Source organism: Notolepis coatsorum, assembly GCF_963971535.1.
Source record: "Notolepis coatsorum genome assembly, chromosome: 2".
Taxonomy (NCBI): domain Eukaryota; kingdom Metazoa; phylum Chordata; class Actinopteri; order Aulopiformes; family Paralepididae; genus Notolepis; species Notolepis coatsorum.
This window is the reverse complement of record NC_140166.1, coordinates 49786170-49806733: the sequence shown is the minus strand read 5'-3', so window position 1 is coordinate 49806733 and position 20564 is coordinate 49786170. Positions and strand designations below refer to the sequence as shown.

General features: G+C 43.4%; 1 protein-coding gene across 2 annotated transcripts in view; it reads left to right on the top strand.

Annotated features, from left to right (window-relative positions):
* The window catches only part of lman2lb (lectin, mannose-binding 2-like b), a 42323-nt gene that overhangs the window by 6236 nt on the left and 15523 nt on the right, over positions 1 to 20564 (top strand). Inside the window, exons 4-7 of one of the 2 annotated variants that reach the window (XM_084307261.1) lie at positions 2026 to 2108; positions 2321 to 2341; positions 5074 to 5235; positions 7650 to 7764. In XM_084307261.1, the coding sequence (XP_084163387.1) occupies positions 2026 to 2108; positions 2321 to 2341; positions 5074 to 5235; positions 7650 to 7764 (381 nt within the window). The remainder of the gene's footprint in view (positions 1 to 2025; positions 2109 to 2320; positions 2342 to 5073; positions 5236 to 7649; positions 7765 to 20564) is intronic. The other variant, XM_084307262.1, reaches the window with a different exon arrangement.

Below are 20564 nucleotides of genomic sequence, written 5' to 3'. Positions count from 1 at the left end.
TACTCTCTTCCGCCACAATATATTGAAACAACGTCCACTGTATAGCCCACACTACTATAAACGTGGCCTCAGAATTCACGCCACACACATACTCTGCACGTAAATATATAAAACATCGCCGTGCAAGCTAATTAGCCTAGCAAGCCTTGTTGTTGAGTGAATGTCTCGAGTCGAGTTGATGTCGTCATCAGTCCGCGCACGTTAGCCGACAAGCGGAATATCTCATGACAATGTAATAAATATGACACAAATACTCTCTTCCGCCACAATATATTGAAACAACGTCCACTGTATAGCCCACACTACTATAAACGTGGCCTCAGAATTCACGCCACACACATACTCTGCACGTAAATATATAAAACATCGCCGTGCAAGCTAATTAGCCTAGCCAGCCTGTTGCTTCTAAGTGGTGTATTCCATGACAATGTGCTAAATATGACATTAAAATACTCTCTTCCGCCACAATATATTGAAACGACGTCCACTGTATAGCCCACACTACTATAAACGTGGCCTCAGAATTCACGCCACACACATACTCTGCACATAAATATATAAAACATCGCCGTGCAAGCTAATTAGCCTAGCAAGCCTTGTTGTTGACTGAGTCCTACCCCTGGGTCTCCTTCCGGGTCTCCTTCGCTCTCGGCCATCTCCTTCACCGATTGGTTGTTAGTGCGTGCTCATATCCAAGCTTGGAAAATCGATATATCGAAACTTTGCGACCACGTTTCATGTTTATTTCGAGGAAATAATTTATCGCGATAGTTATCGTTATCGTTTTATCGCCCAGCCCTACGTTATCGCACCACATTTAACCAAAAGACAGTGGGCCCACGTTGAAAACAAAAGTCCTATCTATAGCCGGCTTCCCCAAAATAATAAATGTCAGGGCGCCCCTAATCACTGCTACCAGTGTCTGTTCAAAGTACTGATTCTCTTCGCCCTTAAAGGGCACGCTCCGCACAAAGAGAATGTCTACCGATAAAGTTCCAGCACTCGGAGCGCTCACTGTAACTGGCTTGAGTGTACTTAACCAAGGGCTGGCCTGCTCTCACCACCGAACGTCCGTGTGGTGAGATGGCCGTCGAGAAGCCCCGTGATAGCAGGAGGGTTGATGTTAGGCAGGTGCCTGCTGGAGGTCAACGGCTCGGAGGGGCTGGAGGTTTGTGCAGCGCGGCGACGTCTGTTGAGGGGTCCGCTGCTGGGCTGGAGAGGTGGAGCGACACGCGGGCTAAACTGTGGTGCTAGGCCTAACTGAAGCTAAGCTGTGGGTCGGAGCGACCCCCTGTCCTGTCGCTCATACTTTGACTAAAACGCAACGTGTGCAATATCTACAACACTCTTCGGCAGTAGCACGTCTGCTTCTTTGCTCCCAATGTCTCTTTAGCATTAACTGGAAGCTAAGCTATTGCATATTCCATTACTAACCCGCCTCGTGACTGGGTTTATATTCCGCGTGCTTAATGTCTGGAGCTCCAGCTCCAAGCGACCTCTTGCTTCTCTGGAAAACGATGAAGAGGAAGTTCCGCCGCAGGCGCCGCGCCCTGAGCCCATCCTTCTTCACCTGTGTCTCCCCTGCCCAACGTCGCCACCAGCTCCCCCTGGCGGTACCTGTATCATGTCCCACTATTAAGTGTCAATGTTAGGATATGGAGGATCAAGAGGGGTCAGCAAGTTACACAACGTCATCGTGAACACAGTAGAATGCAAGGAATTAAAGTTAGACACATTGAATTATTGTTAGACCTATTCAGGTGTCTACATATAGAAGAAAACTAAATAAATCGGTAGGCGGAATCACTACATCGCCATCAGCTACAGTCAAATACCTAAGTCATTTTGAATATTTGAATAACTGTGCCCATTCTTAGCGGAGAGCCCTTAATAATTTACACCTCAAACCTCACCCGATGGAAAATACGGTAACTCCAATGCTCATAACGACTCTTATGTTGGTGAGAAAGTGATGTGATAACCTGCTGTAAACACTTAAAGAATGACAGACTATGTGTTTTGCAGGTCCTGTGTTTGGCAACATGAACCAGTTTACTGGACTTGGGATCTTCGTAGACACCTACCCTAATGAAGACAAGAACCATGAGGTGACTCTCTCCTCTCCCCTCTTTCTCTCTCTTTATCATATTCAATACATAAACGCATTCCACCTTCAATCAACTGACTCATGGAAATCCCCCCCATTCCCAGTTAATGATCCCATTCCCAGTTAATGATCCCAGTGTTCATGGTTTTAAATGCTAAGTGTGTGATCAGGCTGCATTCTGTTTCTCCCCTGCCCTTCCTCTTGGATACACAGAGGAGGAAAACTGGAATTCAGGTAGCTACTGTAGTATCTAGTAAGTCAGCCTGTTAGTTATGTGATGTGAATCATTTAACCTCTCCTAGCCATATTTTCAGAAAAGATTGCTCCACTTCTACAAGGCTATTTGCATGTTCTTGGTATCTAGGGACATCTATGGACCTCAGGGAATGTATTCCCAGTGTCATAAATATTGTGTCTGTTACTATGCTTGAGTAAATTGTAATGAACCAAAGGAGAATATAAATTATACTATCTTTGATCGTGAATAACAGTAAAAGTGGAAAAAAATCTAAGCATTCAGCAGATGATTTACATGTTTTTTTGTAGATACAGTACTGAATTTTACCATCCAGAAACATGCTATTTGAAATATGAATATAGAATATCAGGCATATAAATTACCTTATTAATTTATGACCAAGTCATACATCTATGGATCGTCCCAAATCTCCCCTTTCCAATGGCAGAGTTAAATCGGGATTTAGTACCACCAGGTTAGAGCCATATGAAATTCGCGTTCACGGAATCGCGGACGGAATCGCGGAATTGACCAATAAAAATGGAATCAACTGCAAAACGTGGAATATTGCAGAATTTGGCCTAATCTGGACTGAAATTCCGTTTTTTGGGTGGAACTTTTGGTGCAAAGCAAACATGACCGGGCAGGCGGGGACGCTAGAGCGGGTTACACACAACACGCAGCAGTGTCCAAGCGTCTGGCTGCTTCATTGTTAACATCGTCAAGAAGCTAAGAAATTCCGCAATAAGCCCTCAATTCAGAGCAGAACAGTATCCTAATGACTTTTTTTTTTTTTATCCACTTTTTCCTCCCATTTTCTATATTTTCTCCCATCCCAATTTCGTATCATCCAATTCAACCCTCCCCTGTCACGGACGCTGTTTCTTGCCTCCCACAAGCCGGCTGCAATGTGGACTAAGTCATACATAGCACAAGTCCCCTCCGGTACTTGAGGTAACAGCAGTCGCATCTTTTCACCTGCGCAGCTCGATCTCTCAGTGGCGAGGAGTAACGCGTGGGAGGCTCACGCTGCCCCCGACACTTCCTGATTCTACTGCGCAGGCGCACCAACCGACCTGTAGGAGTCGCTGTCCACAACGCCCGATCCCACCCATCAGTTTCCCACCCCCTAATACGGCCAATGTGTATTAGTACGGACGACCAGCTAAACTGAAAACAATGTGGAGAGCTGGGCTCGAACAGGCGAGCCCAGCGTCTCCGCATTCGTGGCGAGCGCCTTGCCCACTACGCCACGTAGCCGCCCATAGTATCCTAATGACTTTTATGCCTCTGGCGATAAGGTGTTTTGCTAATTCTGTCAACGTTCCGTGGACTGGACCCGCAAAAACAGCAGCACTATTGTGATTAAATAGCTATGTAACGTTACAGTACTAGGACTATAGATGGAAATGATGGCTTCTAGCTAAATCTAGTGCACCCATCCATTTGTTTAATGCAAACGATTGTCATTATACACTGTCCTTTATAAACGAAATAAACGAAACTAAAGGTGCCTAAATTATGCATTACTATTTCATCACAATATAATAGATATAGCTAGGCTACTGACATTGTGATAATATCGGTAGTAGCTAGTTGTATCTATTGTTTACACTTGAAATGTGTATTTTTATTTTGTCACAATATTATTTGAAAAATATTGTGTAAAATTGAACTGTATTTCTGAGTTGCAGCACTTAAAAACATTAAATGGACTGTTATATCTTAGTCAATTGTGGACATTTATTCATAATAAAAAAAAGCATAAAAAGCAAAATACAGAATTCTGAAATATTAAAACGGAAAAAACTGAATTTGGGAAAAAATTAAATGGAATTTGGAAAATAATAAAACTGATTTCATATGGCTCTACACCAGGTGCCCGGTACAGGGCAGCAAAGACAGTGAATGAAATCTACTGGAAGTACAGTTACTTTTGTATAATGTCCATAGCTCCGAAATTTCTTACTGGATTGAGACGCCGTTCTTTCCTAGACGTTCACAGAAAGGTAAAGAAACAATAATATTGTATTTGATGGCAATAACCTTGAGGTTTGTTCGACCTGTGAGATATAAACACAGTTTTCATGTCAATATTTGTAAGAGAGAAATGGTTGGGCTTCGTTTGTCTGCGGCTGGTGTGAGCTGGGTAGTAGTGTAGTTTTATGAAATGTATACGTCCATCGAAAGCCCTGGGTTTCCTCTTTCTTAGGACTATAGCGATTTCATTACTGCTTCCTGTCATCGCGTCTAAATCGTCCGTTTTCCGGTGCAATGCACAGAGATTTGTATGAGCTCATATTTAGCTAATAACACTTAAAATCATTGGTAAACAAACGTAGTGCTGAAAATATACATTGACTGCTGTTTTGATAGGGTTAGGGTCTTTACTCTTGGCTACATTTGAAAATGAAACACAACATCACTTAATACGGACTGTATTGATCTATTTGTGACGTGAAATAAATCTCGGGCTTAAGAAGTTAAGTCAGCCTGATAAGACAAATTCCTTGTATGTGCAAGCTTACTTGGCAATAAAGACTTTTCTGATTCTGAGTCTGTTAGAGGTATATGTGATATGAATCATACTGTATAAATCAGCCTGTTAGTTATATGTGACGTGAATCATCATCAGTCACGGTAGTACGGTCCCTTTGGTTACATGCAACGTAAAACTTAGACGACAGTGTGACATTGTCGTTTGTTCTCCCTCGTTTCTCTCTCATAGAGGGTGTTCCCACATATCTCTGTGATGCTTGGGAACGGGACTCTGACGTACGACCACAATCGCGACGGACGGGCCACTGAGATCGGGGGATGTACAGCTCTGGTGCGCAACGACAACCACGACACCTTCCTCCTCATCAGATACTCCAGGAACAGGCTGACGGTGAGAAGGGTCAAGCCCCGAATATACTCGAGAAGTTGGCACCCATATCCGCGTCGTGGTCACAAAATCTAACAGGCACGCGTATACGGTGCGGACAAGAGCGGTGACGAAAATTACGCAGTTTACGTCCCGCGTACCAACGTGCATTCCACGGGTGCGGGAAGTATATTCAGGCGTTTAGGGTTAGACGACCACGATGCCTTCCTCCTCATCAGATACTCCAGGAACAGGCTGGCGGTGAGAAGGGTTAACGGAACGTAGACTAATCTCGGTCACTCTCTTTGTCTGGGACCAAATTCGGTCACCCCCCATTTTGCGGACATCCAGGCTTTTTTTACCGTCAGCGTTTGGGAATTTCATGTCGACAGGTAGATGAAGTGAAATTATACTTATATTAGAATATATATATATCAAATTTCATGAGTATTCATCTATATTTAGTCATCTAAAGACTATTAGATATGAACGTATGTACCAGTAAAAAGTGGGAATCTCTAGAATGGGTTTTGGGCGACGGTGTTTACGGAAGTGCCGGGAGCCTCAACTTTACGTTATACACAACACTTTCTGTTGTCAGTAGATGGCAGCATTGGTTTAAAAGGTGAAAATGGTATGACTACAAAATGAAATACAATTCCCAAGACCTTTAGCACCTAGTTCACAGGTTGGCACCGGATTAGGAAAACGTGATCTGAGGAGCGTTAAACTATTATTAATGCGACCTGAATATATAGTGACCGAGAATGGTCACCTAATTATCTTAACAAAAGTGCATCATTGGCATTATGTTTGTTGTCTAAGGGGAACATAATGGTACAATTTTAAGATTTTAATGTTATTCCACATATAAAGGACAAATAAAACATTGTTAAATTGTAAGAAACCTCCATGAAAACGGCGCAGGGTAAGTTCTATTCGTAATTGTTATGAAAATGTGATAGAATCCTATAAAAATGTGGACGCATTTGGTCACCGTGACGTTAGGGTTAGAGGACCACGACACCTTCCTCATCAGATACTCCAGGAACAGGCTGGCGGTGAGAAGGCGCTCCCCCAGTCGCAGACACACACGCATATCGGTATCAAATACATTTTCCACCAAATCCACAAAGAATGTGCAGGAATCTGTCTGTAGAATGATACAATGACAACATCAGGTCCTCGCATAGCGTGCATAGCGACAGCAAGACAAACGGTGGACAGGAGGCTATGTGTGCATTCATACATTAGTACTAGATTATTGTCATCATCAGTGTTACACTTGCATACCATGCACCTGCATACAGTACCATACACTTACAATTCCCCCTGACCTTTATTTTAACCTCTTAACACTTTCAGAGCCCAAGCTTAATCTTGAATTACTGCTTGAATGCCCACCATCCACTTCAATGCTAGCGCTAAAAACACCTAATATGTTTTAAATTATGGCTATGTGTCTAATCTGCTCGTCGCTTATCAATGACTCGTTTTCCAGTCAACATTGTCGAAGCGGATTGTTTTTTTATCGGTTCATTCTCGTTTTATAGCATCTTGAAAAGCCCTAGTTTTCAAGGAAAAGAAAAAGATTCCATGATAAACGGAATATTCTAGAATACACAAAAACGTTGTCATTTTTCGGCCTATTTATGAATCGTTTTCAAATAAACGCTAGATTATCGATAGTATGTCTACGTATGCACGCCGGGGCCGCGAGCTGAAAATCGATTATCTGATTTCCTCAACATCACACACACACACACACACATGGGGGACATGTTGATATCTCAGCGAATACAACTCTGATTATCCCAAGACTGGTAAAATAGACTCCTTACCTCAGATCAGATGTTCTCCAAAAAGAGCATTCCAATTCCTGATCGCCATTCCAAAAATCGATCACTACTGTCTACTATCGATTGGCTACTGTGAATACATATTCCAGGCATTTTCCCGTCCCGCGATGACTTCCATGTTGAACAGACGGCTTGCCGGCTCAGGGAGCCAGCTGGCCCCGCCTCTACATATCACTGATCCCAGGTCAGTCTAAGCGACTGACGTGCAGTTTTCAGGGATTGAATTGAACGATTGTCCATTCTGAGCTGCTGATGGGGCTGGTTTACCAACGGGAGACTCGGTTGATGAAATATGAATTCAGATCGCTAATATAAAAAAAAAACTGATTTAAAAAAAAACGATAATTGTCGTGGTGGGCATTCAGGCATTGGGCTGATAAAACTTCTTATCACGTGGTGGGCACTGAAAGATGTTTAGTTACTAATGCAAAAAAGGGGTGGGGGGATCACTTTTAGTGCTAATGAAATAGAGTAACAGAGGTCATGTTCACAAGTATTAATTTAACTTTACTTGGCCATTCAAATAATAACACACACAGGAATTCATCATTTTGCTGGTGTTCCCCTCAAATGCTCCAGCTACTCATGGACATTGACGGCCAGCGGGAGTGGAAGGACTGCCTCGACATCTCGGGCGTGCGGCTGCCGCTGGGATACTTCTTTGGTGCCTCGTCTGCTACAGGAGACCTCACAGGTACTGAGCTCTATAGACTGACCTCACAGGTACTGAGCTCTATAGACTGACCTCACAGGTACTGAGCTCTATAGACTGACCTCTCAGGTGCTGAGCTCTATATAGACTGACCTCACAGGTGCTGAGCTCTATATAGACTGACCTCACAGGTGCTGAGCTCTATAGACTGACCTCACAGGTGCTGAGCTCTATAGACTGACCTCACAGGTGCTGAGCTCTATAGACTGACCTCACAGGTGCTGAGCTCTATAGACTGACCTCACAGGTACTGAGCTCTATATAGACTGACCTCACATGTGCTGAGCTCTATAGACTGACCTCACAGGTGCTGAGCTCTATAGACTGACCTCACAGGTGCTGAGCTCTATAGACTGACCTCACAGGTGCTGAGCTCTATAGACTGACCTCACAGGTGCTGAGCTCTCTATAGACTGACCTCACAGGTGCTGAGCTCTATAGACTGACCTCACAGGTGCTGAGCTCTATAGACTGACCTCACAGGTACTGAGCTCTATAGACTGACCTCACAGGTGCTGAGCTCTATAGACTGACCTCACAGGTGCTGAGCTCTATATAGACTGACCTCACAGGTACTGAGCTCTATAGACTGACCTCACAGGTACTGAGCTCTATAGACTGACCTCACAGGTGCTGAGCTCTATAGACTGACCTCACAGGTGCTGAGCTCTATAGACTGACCTCACAGGTGCTGAGCTCTATAGACTGACCTCACAGGTACTGAGCTCTATAGACTGACCTCACAGGTGCTGAGCTCTATAGACTGACCTCACAGGTACTGAGCTCTATAGACTGACCTCACAGGTGCTGAGCTCTATAGACTGACCTCACAGGTGCTGAGCTCTATATAGACTGACCTCACAGGTGCTGAGCTCTATAGACTGACCTCACAGGTACTGAGCTCTATAGACTGACCTCACAGGTACTGAGCTCTATAGACTGACCTCACAGGTACTGAGCTCTATAGACTGACCTCACAGGTGCTGAGCTCTATAGACTGACCTCACAGGTGCTGAGCTCTATATAGACTGACCTCACAGGTGCTGAGCTCTATAGACTGACCTCACAGGTGCTGAGCTCTATAGACTGACCTCAGGTGCTGAGCTCTATATAGACTGACCTCACAGGTGCTGAGCTCTATAGACTGACCTCTCAGGTGCTGAGCTCTATAGACTGACCTCACAGGTACTGAGCTCTATAGACTGACCTCACAGGTGCTGAGCTCTCTATAGACTGACCTCACAGGTACTGAGCTCTATAGACTGACCTCACAGGTGCTGAGCTCTCTATAGACTGACCTCACAGGTGCTGAGCTCTATAGACTGACCTCACAGGTGCTGAGCTCTATAGACTGACCTCTCAGGTGCTGAGCTCTATATAGACTGACCTCACAGGTGCTGAGCTCTATAGACTGACCTCACAGGTGCTGAGCTCTATAGACTGACCTCACAGGTGCTGAGCTCTATATAGACTGACCTCACAGGTGCTGAGCTCTATATAGACTGACCTCACAGGTGCTGAGCTCTATAGACTGACCTCACAGGTGCTGAGCTCTATAGACTGACCTATCAGGTGCTGAGCTCTATAGACTGACCTCACAGGTGCTGAGCTCTATAGACTGACCTCACAGGTGCTGAGCTCTATAGACTGACCTCACAGGTGCTGAGCTCTCTATAGACTGACCTCTCAGGTGCTGAGCTCTATATAGACTGACCTCACAGGTGCTGAGCTCTATAGACTGACCTCACAGGTGCTGAGCTCTATAGACTGACCTCACAGGTGCTGAGCTCTATATAGACTGACCTCACAGGTGCTGAGCTCTATAGACTGACCTCACAGGTGCTGAGCTCTATAGACTGACCTCACAGGTGCTGAGCTCTATAGACTGACCTCACAGGTGCTGAGCTCTATAGACTGACCTCACAGGTACTGAGCTCTATATAGACTGACCTCACATGTGCTGAGCTCTATAGACTGACCTCACAGGTGCTGAGCTCTATAGACTGACCTCACAGGTGCTGAGCTCTATAGACTGACCTCACAGGTGCTGAGCTCTATAGACTGACCTCACAGGTGCTGAGCTCTATAGACTGACCTCACAGGTGCTGAGCTCTATAGACTGACCTCACAGGTGCTGAGCTCTATAGACTGACCTCACAGGTACTGAGCTCTATAGACTGACCTCACAGGTGCTGAGCTCTATAGACTGACCTCACAGGTGCTGAGCTCTATATAGACTGACCTCACAGGTACTGAGCTCTATAGACTGACCTCACAGGTACTGAGCTCTATAGACTGACCTCACAGGTGCTGAGCTCTATAGACTGACCTCACAGGTGCTGAGCTCTATAGACTGACCTCACAGGTGCTGAGCTCTATAGACTGACCTCACAGGTACTGAGCTCTATAGACTGACCTCACAGGTGCTGAGCTCTATAGACTGACCTCACAGGTACTGAGCTCTATAGACTGACCTCACAGGTGCTGAGCTCTATAGACTGACCTCACAGGTGCTGAGCTCTATATAGACTGACCTCACAGGTGCTGAGCTCTATAGACTGACCTCACAGGTACTGAGCTCTATAGACTGACCTCACAGGTACTGAGCTCTATAGACTGACCTCACAGGTACTGAGCTCTATAGACTGACCTCACAGGTGCTGAGCTCTATAGACTGACCTCACAGGTGCTGAGCTCTATATAGACTGACCTCACAGGTGCTGAGCTCTATAGACTGACCTCACAGGTGCTGAGCTCTATAGACTGACCTCAGGTGCTGAGCTCTATATAGACTGACCTCACAGGTGCTGAGCTCTATAGACTGACCTCTCAGGTGCTGAGCTCTATAGACTGACCTCACAGGTACTGAGCTCTATAGACTGACCTCACAGGTGCTGAGCTCTCTATAGACTGACCTCACAGGTACTGAGCTCTATAGACTGACCTCACAGGTGCTGAGCTCTCTATAGACTGACCTCACAGGTGCTGAGCTCTATAGACTGACCTCACAGGTGCTGAGCTCTATAGACTGACCTCTCAGGTGCTGAGCTCTATATAGACTGACCTCACATGTGCTGAGCTCTATAGACTGACCTCACAGGTGCTGAGCTCTATAGACTGACCTCACAGGTGCTGAGCTCTATATAGACTGACCTCACAGGTGCTGAGCTCTATATAGACTGACCTCACAGGTGCTGAGCTCTATAGACTGACCTCACAGGTGCTGAGCTCTATAGACTGACCTCACAGGTGCTGAGCTCTATAGACTGACCTCACAGGTGCTGAGCTCTATAGACTGACCTCTCAGGTGCTGAGCTCTATATAGACTGACCTCACAGGTGCTGAGCTCTATAGACTGACCTCACAGGTACTGAGCTCTATAGACTGACCTCACAGGTGCTGAGCTCTATATAGACTGACCTCACAGGTACTGAGCTCTATAGACTGACCTCACAGGTACTGAGCTCTATAGACTGACCTCACATGTGCTGAGCTCTATATAGACTGACCTCACAGGTGATGAGCTCTATATAGACTGACCTCACAGGTGCTGAGCTCTATATAGACTGACCTCACAGGTGCTGAGCTCTATAGACTGACCTCACAGGTGCTGAGCTCTCTATAGACTGACCTCACAGGTACTGAGCTCTATAGACTGACCTCACAGGTGCTGAGCTCTATATAGACTGACCTCACATGTACTGAGCTATCTATAGACTGACCTCACAGGTGCTGAGCTCTATAGACTGACCTCACAGGTGCTGAGCTCTATAGACTGACCTCACAGGTGCTGAGCTCTATAGACTGACCTCACAGGTGCTGAGCTCTCTATAGACTGACCTCACAGGTGCTGAGCTCTCTGTAGACTGACCTCACAGGTGCTGAGCTCTGTAGACTGACCTCACAGGTGCTGAGCTCTATAGACTGACCTCACAGGTACTGAGCTCTCTATAGACTGACCTCACAGGTGCTGAGCTCTATAGACTGACCTCACAGGTGCTGAGCTCTATAGACTGACCTCACAGGTGCTGAGCTCTATAGACTGACCTCACAGGTGCTGAGCTCTATAGACTGACCTCACAGGTACTGAGCTCTATAGACTGACCTCACAGGTGCTGAGCTCTATAGACTGACCTCACAGGTGCTGAGCTCTATAGACTGACCTCACAGGTGCTGAGCTCTATAGACTGACCTCACAGGTGCTGAGCTCTATAGACTGACCTCACAGGTGCTGAGCTCTATAGACTGACCTCACAGGTGCTGAGCTCTATATAGACTGACCTCACAGGTACTGAGCTCTATAGACTGACCTCACAGGTACTGAGCTCTATATAGACTGACCTCACAGGTGCTGAGCTCTATATAGACTGACCTCACAGGTGCTGAGCTCTCTATAGACTGACCTCACAGGTGCTGAGCTCTATAGACTGACCTCGCAGGTACTGAGCTCTATAGACTGACCTCACAGGTACTGAGCTCTATAGACCGACCTCACAGGTACTGAGCTCTATAGACTGACCTCACAGGTACTGAGCTCTATAGACTGACCTCACAGGTACTGAGCTCTCTAGACTGACCTCACAGGTGCTGAGCTCTATAGACTGACCTCACAGGTACTGAGCTCTCTAGACTCTGTCATTAACCTCTTCCACCCGTGGAATATTTTCAGAAAATCCGCCTAAAAAATATATACCTAGGTAAATGGAATATTGCTCCACTTCTACAAGGCCCATTTGCATATTCCTGGTATCTAGGGACATCTATGGACCTCGGGGAATGTATTCACAGTGTCAGAAATATTGTCTATTACTAGGCTTGCTTAAATTGTGATGAAACAAAGGAGAATATGATTTTATGATTTTTATTTGCATCTTTGACAGTGGATAACACCATGCTAATAATGACCAAACATTAAAAACTGCCACTGATCTTGTTCAGTACCTTCTTGAGATAATGTGTAAAAAGAATCTAAGGAAATTAATAAAGGGAAGATTATTAAACAGAAGGTTCTGTAGATACAGTACTGAATTCTCCCATCCGGACCAATGCTATTTGAAATATTATTATAGAATATAGAATAGGAGGCTTATAAATTACCTTATTATAGCCAATTCGCACATTTATATATATATTAAGGCTGTCAAAGTTAACGCGTTATCGCCCGATTCTATTAACGCCACAAATTTTTTTAACTCACAATTAACTTTAAAAAAAAATTAATAGCGGTTTAGCTATAGAATGGAGTAAGTCACATGTGACACAGCAGCTCACCCGTTTTTTTTTGTTTTCGTTTTAAAAACATATTTATATACCACCAATGCGTTTAAAACTTGACGCATATATCAACTGAGATTACCAACTAACTATATTGACTGAAAGATTTGAGATGCCATTAACAAGGAAAGATAAAACGATTGCAAAACCAAGCACAGAGGACCCGCCTATGGTCGCGGGATACGTGCGCAAAATAGCAGAGGATATTGACGAGATGGCCTCCTCCTCAACCCCTATAAACACCTCCGCAGATACAGAATATATCATCCGGGAAATGAAAAAAATGGAGAAGACAATAACCGAAAAAGTAGATGCTATCAAAGAATCTATCGAATGCAAAATAGAAGCGCTAAGGGTGCCGTAGCACTGGAAACTGGTTTGGAAGAACACCAACAGAATTTCAGTCGGATCTACAAAGACGTAGCTGATATCAACGATAACGGCTGAGATGAAGGGAAACTACAAAGAACTCAATACGGAGCTCAACGATATAACGGCTGAGCTTAAGCGAATCAATGAAGGACAAAAAGCTAAAATATTCGAGATGGAATATCAAAATCGCAAGTTGAATATTCGTATAGTCGGACTGGACGAGTCGGTGAGCTGCACACATCCTGAAGCGTTTGCGACAGAATTACAGAAAATCCTGGGACCAACAATCCTTCCTACGGTACCTGAGGTGGAGCAGTGTTACAGATTGGGGACCCGATCCAACGACAATAACGTCAGACCCAGAGTGATCATGGCTGTCCTGCATCAAGTCAGAGTAAAATAAATTATCATTCGGGAGACTCGCAGGATGAAAGGCAATCTGAAACACAAGGATATGTCAATACACTTCTTTGAAGATTATTGTCGGGATGTGGTGATCTTGCGGGCCAAGTACAAGACGGTGATGTCTCAACTCTATCTGGAGAAATAGTGTTGTCACGATACTGGAATTTCGACTTCGATACGATACCTTGAAAAGTATCGATACTTCGATACCATTTCGATACCAAAAAAAAAAAAAAATATATATATATATATATATATATATTTTTTTTTTAACAAATTTAGCTTTTGTTGCTGGTTGATTCTCCTCAGCTTCGAGTCTGATACTATAAGAGAAGATAAATATAACACTTTTAAAACCCTTTGTTTATCTTTAGATCACACATTTAAAAATAACTGTTCATCTCACTTCAATCATTTTTATTGCAAATGCAGAACATGGTATTTTCTCAAGCAGACAGATGTAAACACTGTAATCTGTGTTGCATGTACCTCACAAACTGAACAGTTAGTAACAGTTTTTATTTAAAGATAACGAGAGCAAGCGAGAGAGAGAGAGAGGTATCGGTAGATAGAGAGAGAGAGAGAGGTAGCGGTAGATAGAGAGAGAGAGCGAGAGAGAGAGAGAGGTAGCGGTAGATAGAGAGAGAGGTAGCGGTAGAGAGAGAGAGAGCGAGAGAGAGAGAGAGAGAGAGGTAGCAGTAGATGGAGAGAGACAGAGAGGCTATGCTCGGAGCATTTGAGTAATGTTACATTTTCAACAAGATTGCTGCTATTTAAACACTTGGTGGAAACGGGGTAACGTTAACCTTATGTCGACTGTAGTATTGTATGACCTCGACATAACGTTTACACGTTAACGTTACTCCGTTTCCATGCAGTATTTATAACTGTGGCCAGCTAAGCTAAGGGGGCTAACTTTAGCTGGTAGCTGTAACGTTACAACGAAGCAGCTGTTGATATTATGCGCCATCAGTAGACAACGTATCATGTATTAAACTAGAGTTAATGGTTTAATGCTTCAGTCACAGTGACGTTGAAAGAGCAGCTGTCACGAACCTCTTTCATTTCTTTATGGAGATCGGCGCTGGCACTGCTATAACCGCTTGCAAATAGCATTGGGGCATTTGTAGCTTGTCCTTCGTTGTTTACTTGAAACCCGAAGTACCTCCAAACAGCACTTCTGCTGCTTTCTTTATCCACAAGCACAAGTTGCGGAGGCTCTGCATTTACCATCTTCAGCTAAAATGTTTGTTTACTAACTGAAGAAGACGGCTCTCTGTGACTCTGTGAGGGGGAGGGCTGGACTCGGAGGAGCCGGGGGGGCAAGCACGCTGAGCGCTCTGAACAGCGCGTCAACAACTTGCGGTAGAACACTCGCCAGCTGGTGGTACCGATAGTGCAGAAAGTATCGGTACTTCGGGAAATGAGTATCGAAGCCTTTTTAAATATTCAGTATCGATATGTATCGATACTTCGATATTTTTGACAACACTAATACAAACTCATATTAATATACCCTGCAAGACTTCGTATCGTCGATAAACAAGGAGAAAGGGTTTTCCTCAACTCGCCTGAAGATGCAGTCAAATATATGGCAGCACAAAATGCAGGATAGTGTATAAACGGCCTTTTAATCTTTGTTAGGCATGGACACCATATCGTATAAACTTTAATGAACCGCTGATTTGGGACAGAGAGACCCACGAGCTCTGAGTTATTGAATGTTTTCCCCGTTGGACTTTTATTATTGCGGACATATTGGATTTAAAATTGGAGCGATACAGAGAAGATGAGCATGACGTCGAAGCGGTCCTTATTTTAAGAGTATGGAATTCTAACAACATTCCGGAACATACTGGAACATTCTAACACTGTAAAAACGACATATTGGAATAATCTAGAACATTTAAAACATTCTTTGATATATGGAACATTCTGGAATAACAGCAATATGTGGCCAGACATACAGCCAGAAGACCTTCGGGGGAATAACCAATAGCATCTAGCTGCAGAACCACAGAACCATCACAGCAGCGGCTGGCTGAGGACCGGTGGGCCCATCTCGGAATAACATTCTTCACAACGGATCATCGCCCACCCCTGGCCAGGGGAAATGCTGCATATACGTATTTAACAGCTTTTTATTAATTGGAAATATTTCCACTACTTCTCCAATTTATACTCTAGGTGTTTAAGCATAGTAAAGCTCTTTCAAGATCTAAGTTAATGTTTTTTTTTTTTTTTTTTTCTTCTCTTTTCTCTGATTTATTGAGGTTCTCTTTTCAGTTCAATACCTCTATATTATTCATGGGTTATTATAAATTACACAAGTTCTTATAAAATGTAAGTGATTATGGTATGATAATTGAAGCTTATTTTTGGTCTTTATTTTTAGTTTTATCTTATTTTAATTTGTATTTAACGGGAGAGGGGCCAAGCCACAGTTGACATTCTACTTATGGTAGAATTTAGAATGTTAGATCCTATGGTATACATAGGAAAGTTAAGGATAATTGGATCATTCTGGGATATCCGGTGGTTTAAGGGAGGGAGTTATACGCGAAGGTTGTGTTCATGGAACACAGTCCTGTACGATTCTCGGTGGGAGGGGGGAATAGGGGATTTTTTATTTGTATACATGTATGTTTTAAGCTCGGCTCTCAACGGGACCTCAATAGTTGGATGTACATCTATTGTTGCTTCGCACTCCAGAAGCATTACCAACAACTACACAACAACATGTATAGATTATGGCTAGTTTGAATATAATGATCTGGAACACTGGTGGAATAAATAATCAACACAAACGCAAAAGCGTGCTCACACTGATGAAAAAAGAACAGGTGGACGTGGCTCTGCTAAGCGAAACGCACATTTTAGAGAAAGACATAGATACGTTAGCGGACAACACATATAATAACATTAGTCACTCTTCCTTTGGAACGAGAACTCGGGGAGTAGCCATAGTCGTTAGACGGAAGTTGAATATTGAATTGAAGGGAGTATGGTCTGATGCAGATGGTCGGATAACTATAGCTAAGATTTTACACAAGAACAGGAAAATAGCGTTGGTAGCGGTATACGCCCCAAATTTATACGAAGTTAGTTTCTTCACTACACTTACCAGAGCAATGTTAGACCTTCCCGAATACTCATTTATAATTGGTGCGGATTTTAATGCCATTTGGAATCCAAGGATGGACAAATCAAACCCCTCCTTTTCCCAACGAACAAAAAAATGCATCTAATGCATTAAAGCAGGGGTCAGCAACCTTTTTGACATGGAGTGCCTATTTGAAATATAGTTGTAACTAGTGTGCCTCAACAATATTCCATGCATCGTATTTTTTTTTTCTCTCATAATCAGGTCTTTTTAATGATAATTCTTACATTATTACATCATTATTGTTATTGTTATTATTAACAATATTATTATGATGGTTGTATCAACCCTAAATCTGAGTTGGGGAGGGGGGGGGGGGGGGTGCAATGCAGACAAACAGCTGCATACAGTGCGACCATTTCACTCACATTTGCCCATTCATTTTTGGACACAGCACACACCATAGCTCCACCTACAGGCCTAATGGAGAACTGTACAAAAATAAATAATAATAAGTTACCCAAACTTAAAAATATTGAGTTCAGTTACTGTGCTCAGTTTTCAATCCATAATAAGTTAACAGAAAAATAAGTACACAACCACATTATTTCAACCTAATAAAACTATGTTTATTGTCATTGTTTTAAGAACACAAGTTGACTTGGTAATACTCACATTTTGAGTAAGAAAAATGGCTTTTAACATGTTCAATGAAATAATAGAAAAATAAATAATAAAATGTGTTGATTAAGCACTGGTCACAATGGTGACCGTAATAATGTTTTTGTTATAAGGCTCTGCAAATGTTACTGAATGATGTAGCAATGTATTTCCAGCTAAATTGAAATAATAAACAAATAAAGGGTTTCAATTAAATATGTGTACTATTGTCACATGACACAGCTCAGAAGCTCAGAACACCTCAGAACACAGCTTCATCTAATAATAATAATGTAATAAGTAATAATATATGCGCGATTGTGCGTATGATCTATTATGCGTAGAGCCCTGCATATGCACGTTCAAGTTCAAGTTAACATGCAAACCGATGTACAGGAAAATAAACAGCAGCCTACCTGTCGCGTCAGTGTTTTGCCTGGCTGAGCTCCGGTTATTTGGGGGGTGTAATTAGTCACTTTAAGCTGGACACATGCTTCGGAGTGGTCGGTTGTCAATCGACTCCGGGAGGGGTTGAGCACGTACTTCATGTGCGAAAAGATCTGCTCACAGAGGTATGTTGACCCGAAGACCGTCAGCAAAGCCATTGCAACGTTCCGTTGACATGGTGGGGATATCTTTTATCCTTGCTTTTATTGTCTCTTTATTTGGCAAGCCTTCAAACAAAACATATGAGGTACAGATAAAAGCCTATATACGTCGCCATCCGTGAATGGCTTTCCACGTTTTGCAATGCAATGAGCAATGCGATAGCAATTGCTTCAGTTGCGTGTTTTTGAGCGCGCGTGAACACTTTGAGGGTGCTGGCTTGCTTCCCATACCTGGCGACGGCACGTTTAATGGATTCTGCCTTATCCGCCTGATCCTTGAAACTTGTTTTCTGCTTAGTCTCGAAATGGCGTTTCACAGATGATGTTTGGCAAACTACATTTTCCAAACAGAAAGAACACATAGCACGGTCCTTCTGACGGTCCACAAACCCGTAATCGTCTGTCCACGAGGGCTGGAATGTGCGAATTTGCTTTGATTTCTTAGCGGGGGTTGATCATGACACTGCACAGAATGCAACCTCAGCACTGTGTGTTACCTGGCGCGACTGCTGCGGGAGGCCGGCGGGAGGCCGGCTACAGCGGAGCACATGGGAACAGCTGATTGCTGTCATAATATAGGGGTGTGCAGAACAGTCGACTTACAAAAAAGAACCTGTGGGAGGATTTCAACAAGAGATATGCGACAACAGTGCAAAACATTTCACAATAATATTTCAAATAATAATAATAATAATAATAATAATAATTTTTTTTTTTTTTTTTATGCTGCCCCCCCCCCCCCCCCCCCGCGTGCCTATGGAAATGGTCCCGCGTGCCTAAGCAGGCACGCGTGCCTAGGGTTGCCGACCCCTGCATTAAAGGATTGGTCGAAGATTACAGGTGTAAATGACTTATGGCGATCACTCAACCCCACAACCCGGAAGTACTCTTGTCGATCTGTGAGACATAACACATTATCCAGAATAGATTACGTTTTTACATCCCGAGACTATTTGATAACTACGATGTGGAAATGATACCCAATGCATTATCAGATCACTGTTATTTACTCCTAAAAGGAACATTTGGTATACTATCATCCCGAGCCCCAAGATGGCGATTTAACACGATGCTGCTTAATAACAAGGAATTCATTACACAAATCAAAGAAGCTCTTACGGTATTCCTACGGATGAATGCGAATTCGGTGCAGGACCCCAGAATATTATGGATGTCGACAAAGGGAATGATCAAGGATTTCACTGATAGCTTTTCCTCCCAAATACGCAAGAATCGATGCTCAAAACTGGCTGAACTGGAAACGCTTTACTCAACGTTATTTAATTCTTTACAATACAACAACTCGGTTCGACTGGAAAATCAAGTCAATATACTAAAAAAAGAGATTAACGCCATATACAGACAACAATCTGAAATGCAAATACGTAGCACAAGACAACAGCAGTACTCCCAAGGTTCCAAACCAAGTCACCTATTAGCTATGCGATTAAGAGTCAACGCAAAATTTGCAGATATAACTACCATTAGAGCACAACAAGGACTTGTTACAGAACCCAAAGAAATAAACACTACATTCAAAGAATTCTACTCCAACTTATACAAATCAGAAACGACCTTCGATCAAAACAAAATGGACACATATCTTAATCAAATTAACCTCCCTAAACTTTCAGAGGATGACGCTAAACAGTTAGAAACACCGATCACACTAGATGAACTTAGGGAGGCCATATCTGAAATGCAAAATGGTAGGGCTCCTGGAAGAGACGGTATCCCACCAGAAATGTACCTCTCTTGTTGGGACATAATTGGTCCCTTATTACTAAATATGATTTTATACTCAGTCAAGGAGGGGAACTTCCATAAGAATGACAATATTGCACTCATAACAGTCCTCCTTAAAAAAGACAAAGACCCCACCGAGTGCGGTAGTTATAGACCTTTAAGCCTCCTCGGAACCGATATCAAACTGTACTCTTAAGGTATTAGCCATCAGACTACAAAAGCATATGACGTCTTTAATTCATCCGGACCAAACTGGCTTCATAAGAGGCCGCTTGATCACTGATAACATAAGACGATTACTACACGTACTAGATGCTAACAAGGAAGACAACACACCTAAGGCGATGCTGTCCCTGGATGCAATGAAAGCTTTTGACAGGTTGGAATGGTCGTATCTATGGGCAGTATTAAAGGATGGGGTTAGGAAAAGGATTCATTAATATGATTAAAGTATTATACAAAGACCCATCGGCCATGATTACAACAGGAACAATCACCTCCGAAATCTTTCCGGTATCACGTTCTTCCAGACAGGGTTGCCCTCTTAGTCCCGGACTATTCGATCTATCATTAGAGCCTTTAGCACAATATATAAGACAATCCCAATCCATAGA